Below are 13,571 nucleotides of genomic sequence, written 5' to 3'. Positions count from 1 at the left end.
AAATTTATTTTTAAAGAAACTTTACATAAAACAATCTTCCTTTGATTTTTAACACCTAAATTTTAACAAAATGTATACCTGCTCTGATAATAATATTCAAAAACTTCTGCCCTATGAAATTTGAAAAATCATTTGGAAATATGATATTTAGAATAATATATTGCAGGACAAAGGAATAACATTCCATGAGGTCTAGAAGGCACAGATAAAAATAATTTTTATTTATACTCAGAATAATTTTAACACAATATTTATGCACAAGATAAACAACATACTAGTGATTATGTAGTTATAAGAATTTATGCGCTTCTGTACAAAATTAAAACATTCCTCAAACCTTTGGGAATCTTTTAAACAAAGAACGTGGAGTTTCTAATACAGGAATGCAGGGATGAAATCCTAGAAAAGAGAGGCAGCAGTAATACCTGGGATTCAGCACAATTATGCTCCATTTCATTTCATTAGAAATTTAGAATAACTATACTCTAATTTACTTTTTGCTATCATAAACAAAAGGGTAGGAACGGATCCAGAAGAAACCAATTCATGGGTCAGTTGGTAGAGGTAAATATATGTCATAACTTGACCAAAACCTGGCATACCACCAAGTAAGATTTAAAGTACTGCTTTGCATTTGTTTCTTTTTTTACAAAAAGACCAAATTTATAAACTCTCCTAACTTTTATTACACATTCAAATATCTTTCAATAAAGTAAAATTTTGAAATTTTACTTTCAGTACTTTAAATCTTACCTGGTGGTATGCCAGGTTTTGGTCAAGTTATGACATATATTTACCTCTACCAACTGACCCATGAATTGGCAACAATACAAATGCTGTTACGGCAAAGTACTTTTACCAGTAAATTTCATCGAACTTTTGCATGCTTTTCATGCAGGCTTTCTTTACCTTCGCCGTTATTTTTATTTAATCAGTAAATTCTCTTCCTGATGGCATGCTTTTTTATTTATATTTCTCTATCAAAAGAATTGAGGAATAGTTAGAGGAGAGGGAAAAAGGCCTATGTCAAGATTTAGTATTGATATTAATAGTGGCAAATGATATCAGCATCAGTCAAAAAAAAAAAAAAATTCCACCTCTAATAATCTCTCTAATTCTTCCTTAATTTATTCAAACTAACCACCTCCACAACACATGATGGAAGTTTGTTCAAACAATTTTCCCCAGGGTATTGGGACCATTGTTGGTTTTGATTTTCTTAAACAATGGGATAGAGGGCGTGATGTCTAAATTTGCAGATGATGTCAACATTGGTAGAGTAGTTAATGATCACCACCAAGCAGAGCTTCTTCAGAGTGACCTAGATAGACTTCAGGGATAGTCACAAAAGTGCAGCTTTGCTTTAATCTAGCAAAGTGCAAGGTCTTACACCTGGGGAATAGTAACCACAAAATAACTTATCATTTGGTGGAACTGAACTAAAGTCAGTAGTGGAAGAAAGGGACCTGGGAATTATGATATGGTTAGACATTAAGTTCTCCGAGCATTGTAAACAGGTTGCAAGGAGGCCCATAGTGTCCTATAGATGATTTATTGAACATTTGATAGTAGAGATAAGGACACCATAATTCCACTATATAAAGCTATTGTTAGACCACCCTTGAAATACTCTGTTTCAAGTATGGAGACCACACCTAAAAGAGATATAGAGCTTCTTGAAGGGGTCCAAAGACAGATAACTCACCTGTTGAGATCAGCAAAAGGGATCCATATGAGAAAGACTTCAAATATGTAGGTTGCAGAGCTTGGAAACTAAGCATTTTAGAGGAGACTTGATTGAGGTGTTTAAGGCTCTGAGATGCAAAAATTAATTAGGGGACAAAATTTTCATGGTTATAAATGATTCTAGAACTAGGGGCCATAAATTCAAGTTACGGGAGAGATGTTTAGACTGGACTGCAGGAATTTATTTTAGCCAGCAAGTTATAAATTACTGGAATAAGTTGAGGCTCTGAGTTGGGGAACTCAAAGGTCACCTAAGGGAGAAGGTGAAATGCATAGGTTGTCGTCTATTTCCTTTTCTTTTATTATTTTTTTTATTTAATTTTTTTATTATTATATTACTCTTTTTTCTTTCTTTCTTTCTTTTTTTTTTCCTGATGAAGCATCAGGAAAAAAATCTTGCACCATATGGCCATATAGTGCAAAGAATAATGGATATCTTGTAACCATCCTTCTTCAATTTAAATTTATACCTCAGTTTCAATTTATGCACCCTTACATATGTTGTTTGAGCTAAAGTTAAAATGCCATTAACATTTAGAGCCTTAAACACCTTAATCAGATCTTGTAGGTACCTAGTTTTCAGAAACTGAAACTTGCAGAATTGAAGTCTTTCTTTGTAAGAGTACCTTTTGCTTCTTTCCCCTCACTAATCTCACTGCTCTTCTCAGCATCCATTCCAACAGATCTGCATCCTTCCAGACCTGTATGTAATACTCAAGATGCGACTTTACCATTGCCTCATACACTGGAATAATTACCACTATATCCCTGCTAACAAAATGCCTGTATATCACTGACAAAATTCTGTGAGCTGTCATAACAGCTCGTATGCACTGCTCAGAGAACTTCATGTCTAACTGAATAGTTAGAAAGAAAACTGTAAGCAAAAAGACTTGGGGTAACTGTACAGTTACCCCCAATTTTTTTTCATTTTCAACTACCTTGGGTATGGTACCGTAAAGATGTTATTCTGGAATTACTGCTACACATATGGAATCCTTGCATTTCTCAATGTTAAGCCTCAATTTCCACTTCTCAGCTCATCTGCCTAATCTTTCTAGATCTTGCTTAGGTAGCATACCATAATTGCTGTCATTAACCACTCTGCCAATCAATAAAAAATATTGAAAACAATAATGAACCCAGCACTGAACCCTGGGGAACTCTAACATTAGTCCAAAAAGACCAGTACCCACTGATAATCACTCTCTCTTTTTCCGCTCATCATTTCCTTCATTCATAGCAATAACTTACTGCTCCAATTTGTACAGCAATTGTTCATCTGAAACCTAAGTATATTATGTCAAAATTATTGTTTGCATCCAGTTCTTTGTTACCATGTCATAGTATCCAATCAGATTGTTCAAACAAGATTGCCCCTTAACAAATTATAGCTGCATTCCTATCTAGATGAGCCTGTATTATTTATTTAACCAGTGACTCTAATACTTGAATAATCTAAGACTCTAGGAACAGAAGTAAAGCTTACAGGTCTGTAATTATTCCTCCACCCTTTGATCCCCTTTATGAATAGAGCAGACATTTACACATCTCCAACAGTGACCTCCCCAAGGATGCTCTCATAATTATGGCTAAAAGTCTGCTTACTTCTTTTGCTGCCTCTTAATATAATTGGATAGATCCCATTATATTAAGGATAGGAAGAGAATTTGTTGAAACTATTAGTTTCAACAAATTCTCTTCCTCTTTCCTCTCAATTACTGCAAAATTCTTTGGCACGCAGTTATAATTTGATATACTTCTGGCATCCCAATCTCTGAAAAATTCTTCCCATGGGAATGCAGATGCAAAATATCTATTTAGTTTTTAAGCAACCTGATTATGATCATCACCAGTTATACTATTCATATCTAGTAGACCAATGTAATGGATACTTTTCCTTTTATTATTAACATAAGTAAATAAGTCTTTGTTACTTTTCCCTGAATTCTTTTCTGGAGATTTCCCATTCAGTATATCAATGCTTCCCATTTAGAACTTGCAGTTGGTCTCACCAAATGGAATTTAAAAACTGCCTGAGACTATTGTAATCATCTTTACAAAAGCAAAATCCCTCCTCTTTACTTTTTTTATCTTTAAGAAGATCCCACTCTGATCACTGCCACCTAGTGTTTCCTTTATCTTGAGATTCCTAATGCAGATAGTTACTGCTTACTGCTTGCTTAGTTACTGAAAATCAGATCAAGAGTATTTTATTTTTGGCACATATATCTAACACAATACCAAAAGCCTTGTCTAAATCCATTACTACAAACCATGAAAATTTAGGTCCCTTGAAATTTGTATCAACAAAATTTTACATACATTTAAGCCTCAGGTGATAACCATTTTTATGCTACATGCTGATAAAATTTGCATGAGGGTTTGAATAAAGAGGATTAAGACTGATTTTTCTTAAAATATATCTACCATACTGTGATTATACATTAGCTGCTGGAGATGGGGGTTAATCCCCTACTGAACGACAGGCTTATTAAGAAATTCATTGAGGAATTCTGTGAGCAGGACTACTCTGAAAGTTTCCAAAGGACAGAATTACAGTAGCCGTTATAGTGTGGCCATCTTGCCTTTACAGTAAATAGCAAAGTCAGCTTTGGCAGCATGGTGCTGCCATCTGGATTATTTAATGATAATGTCCTTAGCTAATTTTGTGGCAGGTGCAAAATAAACTAAATCTCCTGGTGTTACTTTAGATATTAAATTTATAATTAATAAGAGTACTGTATGATTCCAGGATACAGGATACTGATTACTAACATTGTGAACAATGAATCACACTAAATCAATGAATTGTGATAAATCACAGATTACAGGCAACAACCAGCAGTTATCAATGATGCAAGGAGATACACTGTCTGGAGCTAATAAGGTTAGATCTAGACACATTCATTTTGAGAAGAAAATATGGCCAAATTCTTGAAAAGCAAATGAGATCACCGTGATAATTTTATACATTTATTATGATTGAAGTAGAGAGTTCAACATATAAGGACACTAGTATTGTCACATTGCAAGATTTGGCAGAATTTTTAATTTGAACAGATGACTGAGCAGTTGGAATTTCAGATGAGCTGTTATTTTGAGAATTCCAAACCATATCTTGACAGTATAACATATAACTGCATGGAGGAATGCTGGAGTGTGGCTGTGCAATTTCTTCATGAGTTTAGAAAATTAATTTTTGAGAAGGAATGGACTGATATTCAATAATGGCATAGGAAAAAAAATACATTTTTTTTTTAATGCCAACTCCTAATCTTGAGAGATGTTCTAGTGTAGGTGTGCAAGTTTGACTTGACATGGTTCCAGGAAGACAGAAAATTCCATTTATTGATTATTCAGTACAAACTATCACAAGCTCAGATCCCTTGAAAGCTGATTCACAACAAGGTATTCTCAATTTTAGTAGTGTGCGATAAGTTGTTGATTTAGCTGGGAACTCTGTTAGACCCCCCGTGCATACAGGAACATAACTATCCATATGTGAAATTTCCTCTGATGAGTGACGGGTGCTGCAACACTTAATAAGCCACAAGATTTCCTGCCAACAATTATTATCAAGGCTGGAGAAGATTCCTTAAGTTAGGCCTGTTCAGGAAGCAAAAGATAAGGAAATGGTTATAAAAGTGAATATTAGGCAGGACACTGAATTGATTCAGCAAATTGTGTTCTCCATAAATTGGGCCTTGCTACTAAAAGACTTACACAATGAAAGCCACGTATTCTTATATTTGATGGTAGTCTGGATGCAACTCAGCTCTTCACTGAATCCTATATGGTCATGGACGGTAGAGATGAGTTTTATCATGACTCCTTGATTCACTTTTCAAAACTGAATAAATATGGATCTTCCCATAACAAGAGCTTAAAAACTTCAGTTAAGATTAGAAGTTTGTTGGAAAAATCAGATCGTATATTCATAAATTGGAGAGTATGAAAATTTAAAAGATTTTATTTAGTAACTAGTGTTACTGATGTTACATCTTCAGGCATACTGTAGATGTCACTATAAAGAAATCACTTGTTTGCATTATGCAGGAAAAGGCCATCTTACTATGGATGTCAATCAGAAAACCAGTCTGTGACAATTACTCGGCCAGTATGTATCCTTTGTCCTATTCTGTACATAGTAGTTCTTTGTTCTTTTTATGTCAAGGTTGTAAAGTTTGTTAAATCACATACAGAAGGCAGCATTACATATTTTTGACAAATTCTAAAGTTGCAGAAAGATATGTATGATGGTGTACAAATCAGATAAAAGTGCGATAGGCAGTGTAAATATTTTTTTTTTATGGGAAATGAAGTGGGTTAATAGTATGGAGGAATTATTTGAGCTGTTGTGTGTCTGAGAATGATCTCTGTTTCCTAGATCTCGAAATTACAGGAAATGGAGATTTCTTTTTTTCAACTAGTGGAAGTGGACAGGATGAGGCAATCCATTTCCTTATTCTGCTGTCAGGGAATCTACTTAGATATCCAGTTTTATGAATCATTTTGACTTGAGTTTGGTGATGTGCCTCCATATGTTGTACTATTATGAGAATCTTCACATAATTAAATGCAGCGTTAAACACCCCTGGTTAGGGACTTTTAACAATACAGATCAAATATGAATTTGGTTTTACTGATACTGTGGTTCCTGTGCACATTCATTAAAAGTTGCTGCTTTCTTTCATTAAGGGAGTTGACCTGTATAGTTCCTAGTTATATTGCTGAAACATAACTTAGAAGTTCTAAGATTGGACTGATATTCAAGAACCAGTGGTGCTGATGCTATTCTTCTATTAGTACTTTATTTATTTTTATTTTTTATTCTGCCCAGATGTGCAGAATGCAGATAGCAGATCAGCTCATCATGCTAGGGTTAATAACATACTATTTGCCTAGGCTGTGGACAGTCAATCAACACACCATGACATGACACTACAGGATATTTAACCACTATACTGAATGGCATCTATCATCAAACAATACACTGTGGAGTTAAAGTAGTTTGGCCATCATCATCATCAGCCATTTTCAATCCACTGCAGGATGAAGGCCTCTCCAGCAACTTTCCAGTTCCTTCTGTTTTGAGCACTGGCCATCCATTTACTACCCACAAACTCATGAATTTCATCTATCCATCTTGGCCTTTGTCTTCCAGGTTTTCTTCTAGCTCCTCTTGGGTACCATTCTGTTATTTTCTTAGTCCATCTGTCATCATGTCTTCAAGCTATATGTCCTGCCCAAGACCATGTTAGTTCATTAGTTTTGATAAGAATGTCCTTTATTTGATTTTGCTGCCTAATCCATGTGTTTCTCTTCTTATCTAACAGTCTGATTCCCAATATAATTCGTTCCATTCTTTGCTGTGAAGTTCTCAGCTTCTCTTCCATTCTTTTGGTGAGTGCCCAAGTTTCACTTCCATAAGTCATGGTGGGGAGTATACATTGGTTCATTATTTTACGTTTCAGACAAACTGGGATATTGCTCTTCAGTATGTGACTATATTTCCTGAATGCTACTCCATCTAAAATTTATTTCTTCTCTTGACTTCCAGCCATTTATCATGATTACAGCTAATAACTTGTCCGAGATAAGTATATGACTCCACCTTTTCAATTACTGCTCCTTCAATCATTATTTCCCTTCCTGTGGCATACTTGTTCATCATTACTTTTGTTTTAGCCATATTCATCTTAAGTCCAAAATCCTTACTAACTGTGCATAACTGATTAATATTTTCCTCTAATTCTTTGGGATCGTGGCTTATGACCACAATGTCATCTGCAAATCATAAATGGTTTAGTTACTCTCCGTTCACATTGACTCCTTTCTGCAACCAGTCTAATCTTCGGAAAGCTCCCTCAAGGGCAGCAGTAAACAGCTTCGGAGATATTGTGTCTTCTTGTCGAACTCCTTTCTTGATTTTAAGTTTTCTACTGTCTTTGTCTAGTCTAATAAAGGAGGTAGCATTCTCATATATTTTCTTCAAAATCATAATATGTGGGGTATCTATGCCTTGTCTTTCCAGTGCCCAAAACACTGCCTTATGTTGTATGGAGTCAAATGCCTTTTCATAATCCACAAATGCCAAGCATAATGGTGTTTTATATTCATTTGCTTTCTCTATTAGCTGTGATATTACGTGAAGGTGATCCTTATTTGAGAATCCTGTCCTAAAGCCAGCCCAGCTTACTCTTTCGGTTGATTCTCATTAAGTATTCCTTCTAATCTGTTAGTAATGACCCTTGTCAACAACTTGTAGATGTGGGATAACAAGCTAATTGGTCTATAATTTCCAATTTCTGATTTATCTCCTTTCTTATGTAGCAAAACTATGATTGCATTATTCCACTGCTTAGGCGTCACACCTTTTCTAATGCACTTTGTGAAGAGCCTTGCCAGTTTTTGTGTTATGTCTCTTCCTCCCACTTTTAACAACTTTACAGTAACTTCATCTTCCTCCGGGGCTTTCTGATGCTTCATTTTCTTCAATGTACGTTCTACCTCATCAGGAAGAATATCGGGTATGTCGTATGTGTTGCTAATTTGCAATCCATCTTCCCCACTGCTGGCATCATTCCCTCGCTCCTTGTATAATTCTCTATAGTGGTCTTCTGCTATTTGAATTATGCCTTCTCTGCTGTTTATAAGTACACAATCGCAGTTCTTCAGTTTCAGTATCACTTGTCTTTCTGTATTACTGCTCATGGCTGCTGATTTAAATCCTTTGTTTTCCCTTAATGCTTGTTCTACATTTCTTGTGTTAAATCTTCTCATGTCCTCTCTGAGTCTCTTTCTAATTGCATTGCATAACTCAGTATACTCAATTTTCTCCTTGTCAGTGTTTATCTTACTCTTCATTTTTCGCCTTCGGTTCATCATAACAAGTGTTTCTTGATTAATTTTTTCTTCTTTTGATTTCTTTTTCCCTATAGGTTTCTTGGGCTTTATCACTTTCAGAAAGTTGTAATATTCCTCTTCGATATCTTAGTCCTGAGCAGTCTGCAGAAGCTCAAACTTGTTCTTAAGTTCCAGTACATAATGCTTTTTCTCCTCTTGTGTTATCTCAAAGACCTTTGTATTATTTACTTGAGTCAGTTTTTTCCTTTCCTTTCCTACATCTATATCGTGTACATCTTACCATTCTGTGATCACTTCCATCATTTACCTTATTCAGGATGGTAACATCATTCACAATATATCTTCTGTTAGTGAGGATGAAGTCGATTTCATTAGTTATTAATCCATTTGGACTCTTCCATGTCCACTTTCTGTTCACCCTTTTCTTGAAAAAAGTGTTCATTACTGACAATCCTTGAGATTCTGCAAATTCCACAAGTCTTTCACCTCTTTCATTTCTTTCACCAATTCCAAAATTTCCTATAGTTCCCCTTTCTGCACTGTTTTGTCTTTTTCCAACCTTAGTATTGAAGTCCCTCATAATAATAGTGTAGTGGGTTTCTGCTCATCTAGAAGACTCTCAATTTCGGTGTACATTTCTTCAACCTTTTCATCATCATGGCTCGATGTTGGTGCATAAATCATTATAACCTTTAGCTTGTACCTCTTAGAAATCTTGAGTATTAGTTTTGACACCCTTGGTGATGTACTTTTGAATTCCAAAATGTTGTTTTTTAAATCTTTATGGACCAGAAACCCAACTCCACCTTCACTCCTTTCACTGTTTCCATTGGTGTACAGCAGATTTCCACTTGACAAACTTATAAGTGATTCATTTCTTCTTCTTGTTTCAGCCAAATCGATGATATGCCAATTCACATTTTCTAATTCCTTTTCCAGCTCTAATATCCTGTCTTCACTGATGAGTGATCTTACGTTGTAACAGGCCAAGTTCAGTTTCCGTGCATGGCAGCCTGGTCGTACCCAAAGATTCTTAGCACCTTCTGCTTCCACTCTGATCCTCTCGCTGTTGTAAGAGGGGGAGTGAAAGCTGCTGGGGACTGAGGGCTATTTGTTTTGTCATGCTGTCATATGCTGGAGGGTTTGGTCTTTTCCTCTTCACGCTGACCAGGCGTCTTGAAGAGAACCACTCTACACGTTTGTTGCCATCTATGTGACGTAACAGGGCTTACCATCGAGAAGGTGTGTATGAGTGGATTTTAGGGAGGCAGGCCAACCAGACTTCTCCTAAATCTTCTGTAATAGAAAGATATTGGATCCATCAGTGTTTTAGACTAAGTGTCTGATAACACACAGGATACTGTTCCCCTCTAAGCTCCACCATGTAATAAATAAAATAATAGTAAAAGTGTTCTTTCTACATACATTATACTCACCACTTGCAGATTACATATCCCTTTGTCTGAGTGGCACTATGTCTCCAATATTCCTATGTCTGTGTTCGATGACTTAGACTTCAAATTCATCAAATTTGTTTACTATACTCTGAGCACTAGTGCTAGGAGTAAACAAATTTGATGAATTTGAAGTCTAAGTCAAATTTAACCACTATACTGAATGACCACCATCATCAAACAATGATGGGTAAAGTGCCTGGCAACCCAAGGGTCGCAGGTTCGATTCCCGCCTCGGGCTTGGATCAAAGTACTGCAAAAACCTTGGGAGGTGCATTATGGCCACAGAAGCCTATCTGCCAACAACTACCAAAAAAAAAAAAAAATCGAACAATGATATCCAGGATATGCACATTGCACTTGATTTTTCTTTTAGTAACCCCAACACAGCCAATGTATTTGCTTGTCACATGAGGACACACAGCAGGCCTTGTAATCCCAACACCTTGCTTTCCACGTTGCTGCATGTACCAATAGAAGCAATGTAAGAATTATTTTCACCTGGTCCTTGAAGTTGTCACAGACATTCTCTCAGATATGCCAGACAAGCTGTACTTGCTACTCGGGAGTCTAAAACGCTGATGGAACTGATATTTAGGTGACATTCAAGTCAAGAGGACCCAATTTCGGCGAAGTTTGGACTGTCTGTGACAGATAAATCATCTGCTTGCACCTTCACGACTGTTAATAATCCTCCATGCACAAGCACACTGTGGGTGACAACCCAGATGTGAACCAACGTAAGCAGAGGTCGAGGTGTGGCACCCACACCACATGGAGGAATACCACCCCTCTGTGTTACTAGGCAATACTAGGTGGTATATGACTATCATCAACCGGTGCAATACCACCACTTTGCTTATTGGAGGCTTGAAGTGGTAGAATCCATGTTCAGTCTCCAGAGCTAAGTTCTGATCAACCCTTCCCATCATGCAGTATGACTGATGACTTTTTGAGGTTATGATGAACATCATGGCAAGATCCAACCTTCCTTACATTTCAAGGGTACAGCTATAAAAACAGTGTTCGCAGGCCGGCCGCTAGTTAGTACACTGGACCGAACCTATTGGTAACTCTTTAGGAGGCTTCTGGATCAGCTAGTGTATAATCTTGCTACCTCTACTCTGCCAGATAGTGACTGGAAGGAGTCAGAGTAGTGTGTAATGGGGGGGGGGAGCATTGTCAAGGCACCTTATGTCAAGGTTCTGGGTATATTCTTACCATGTGTACACCATATCCAAAAATTTCATTACTTTGTACAGCACCCCCCCCCCACTTTTTCTTACTATTGAATACACCATGAATTGTCAAATTAATAGAGCAAGCTTATCTGCAAAAAGATCTAAACCTCCCAAGCACTTTCTAATTCATTTCATAAATACGTGGTTTCAATTCTAATCTCAACGATGTCCATTTCCACTTGCAGTCTGCCAAACCCCATGTACTTTTTCTCACAGAATCTCAGTTATCGGTTGATTCCACTACTGCTCATCTCAGATGCCCAAATTATTCGCTTTATGATTCCTTACACCTCAAAGGTGGTACTTGTGCATATGTCCGTTCTGATATTCCCTGCCAGAGACTTGGCAATTTGGAATTTCCTCTGATCTTCTCTGGCTTAAATTCTCTCTATCTCATTGTGTCAAATTCATCTGTTGTCTCTACCGTTCACCCAACTCCACTAATCATTTGGAGCTCTTTGACTTCCTCTCTTTGCAACTTGACTTTTTTCAGTCCAACTTTACTAACAATGAGGTAATTTTCCTTGGTGATTTTAATGTTCACAACTCCGGCTGGCTTCCGTTTTCTATTCACACCGACCCAGCTGGTTGAGATGCTGAGGCTTTTGCAATTATTAATGACCATGCACAGATTGTTCATTTGCCTACAAGAATACCGGAGAATCATAATCATACAGCCAACATGCTTGATCTTTGTTTCACACACAACCCTTCTACATACACGGTCGACATGAGTGGTCTTTTAGGCACCTCAGATCACAACTTGGTGATTGTCTCTTCTCCAATGGAGCCCTTATCTCATGGCCATTCCTAACCTCTTATTGTTTGTATTACAAGAATGTAAAATGGGATGACCTGCGAGATTTCTTTTCTTCTTTTCCTTGGTAAGATTACTGTTTCAAAACTTGTGATATCAACTTTTGCTCCGATCCTGTCAGTGAAATTATTCTTGTAGGAATGGAATCCTTTATTACACACCACTTTAAAATGTCATCCTTTTTCTAAACTTGGTTTTCCAATAAATGTGCTAAGGCTGTTCAAGAGAAGAATGCTGCATATCGTAATTGGCTTGTTTCCAATTCTTCAGTTTCATTTTCTGCCTACACCAAAGCTCACAACAATTGTAAAGCAGTTATTAATCAGTCCAAACTAGATTTTGAACAGGCAAAGAGTAGAAAACTTGCTTCTTGCCCTAATGGTAGCTGAGCATTCTGGTCTCTTGCCAAAGCTATTGGCCGCAACTTTTGCCCATCTCTGCTCCCACCTCTGCCAAAACCAGATGATTCTGTTGTCAAATCAGCTAAGAATAAAGCTGACCTGCTAGCATCCCATTTTTCTTCCAACTCATGTATTAATATTCTTGGTAAAACATCTGCCACCATTCCCAACACACTCCATTCAATGCCTCCTGTGGTCTTCCGTCAAAAGGATGTCAGAAGGATTTTCATGAATCTTGATTCAAAAAAAGCTCCAAGTCCTGATAGTATTTCTCCACTTGTTCTCAAAACCTGTGCTCCTGAACTTACTCCTGTTCTTTGCCACATTTTTTCACTTTCTTATTACAAAGGTATTTTTCCTTCTGCTTGAAAATTTGCTCATATCCAGCCAGTTCCTAAAAAGGATGACAAATCCCTCCCATCTAATTATCGTCCCATTGCAATTACTTCTACTCTTTCTAAAGTAATGGAGCAATCAATTAACTGCCAACTCTTAAACTACCTAGAAACCTTACATCTGATCAACGATTGCCAGTATGGATTCCATTAGTGTCGATCCATTGGCGATATTCTGGCTTATGTTACCCATTTATGGACAAATTCAGTGGAAAAGTTCGGTGAAACACAAGCAGTTGCTCTTAACATCTTAAAGGCTTTCGATCGTGTTTGGCATAAAGGTCTTCCAAATAAGCTTTCATCTTATTGTTTGTCAACTGTTTTTTCTAATTGGTTATCCAGTTTTCTCTCTGATCACTCACTGAGGGTGACGGTAGATGGCTCTCTGTCTTCTAACTTCTCTACTAATGCTGGTGTCCCCCAAAGTTCAGTTCTTTCCCCCACTATTTTCCTCTTGTATATTAATGACCTTCTTCCATTAACTGGAAATCCAATCCACAATTTTGCCGATGATAGCACATTGCATTCCACTTTCCATTTTGAGAAACCTTGCCCTGCTCATTCAGCTTCAACTTCTCGAATATCCGCTACCAATTCCTAAAATGTTGATCTCCAAGTAATTCTCCAGTGGGCAAAGACAACTTAGT

The 13,571-nt window shown here is 37.0% G+C and overlaps 1 protein-coding gene across 1 annotated transcript in view; it reads right to left on the bottom strand.

Annotated features, from left to right (window-relative positions):
* Window positions 1-304: 304 nt before the first annotated feature.
* LOC150089573 (uncharacterized) overlaps window positions 305-13,571 on the bottom strand; it is a 183,973-nt gene continuing 170,706 nt past the window's right edge. Inside the window, exon 10 of the mRNA XM_090368672.1 lies at window positions 305-399. Coding sequence (XP_090224798.1) covers window positions 332-399 — 68 coding nt within the window. The 3' untranslated portion in view covers window positions 305-331. The remainder of the gene's footprint in view (window positions 400-13,571) is intronic.

This window comes from Mastigoproctus giganteus, chromosome 2 (assembly GCF_048544385.1).
Source record: "Mastigoproctus giganteus isolate SK-2022 chromosome 2, ASM4854438v1, whole genome shotgun sequence".
NCBI classification, from domain to species: domain Eukaryota; kingdom Metazoa; phylum Arthropoda; class Arachnida; order Uropygi; family Thelyphonidae; genus Mastigoproctus; species Mastigoproctus giganteus.
Note: the sequence above shows the minus strand (reverse complement) of the source record. Positions and strands in the feature narration are given on the sequence as shown.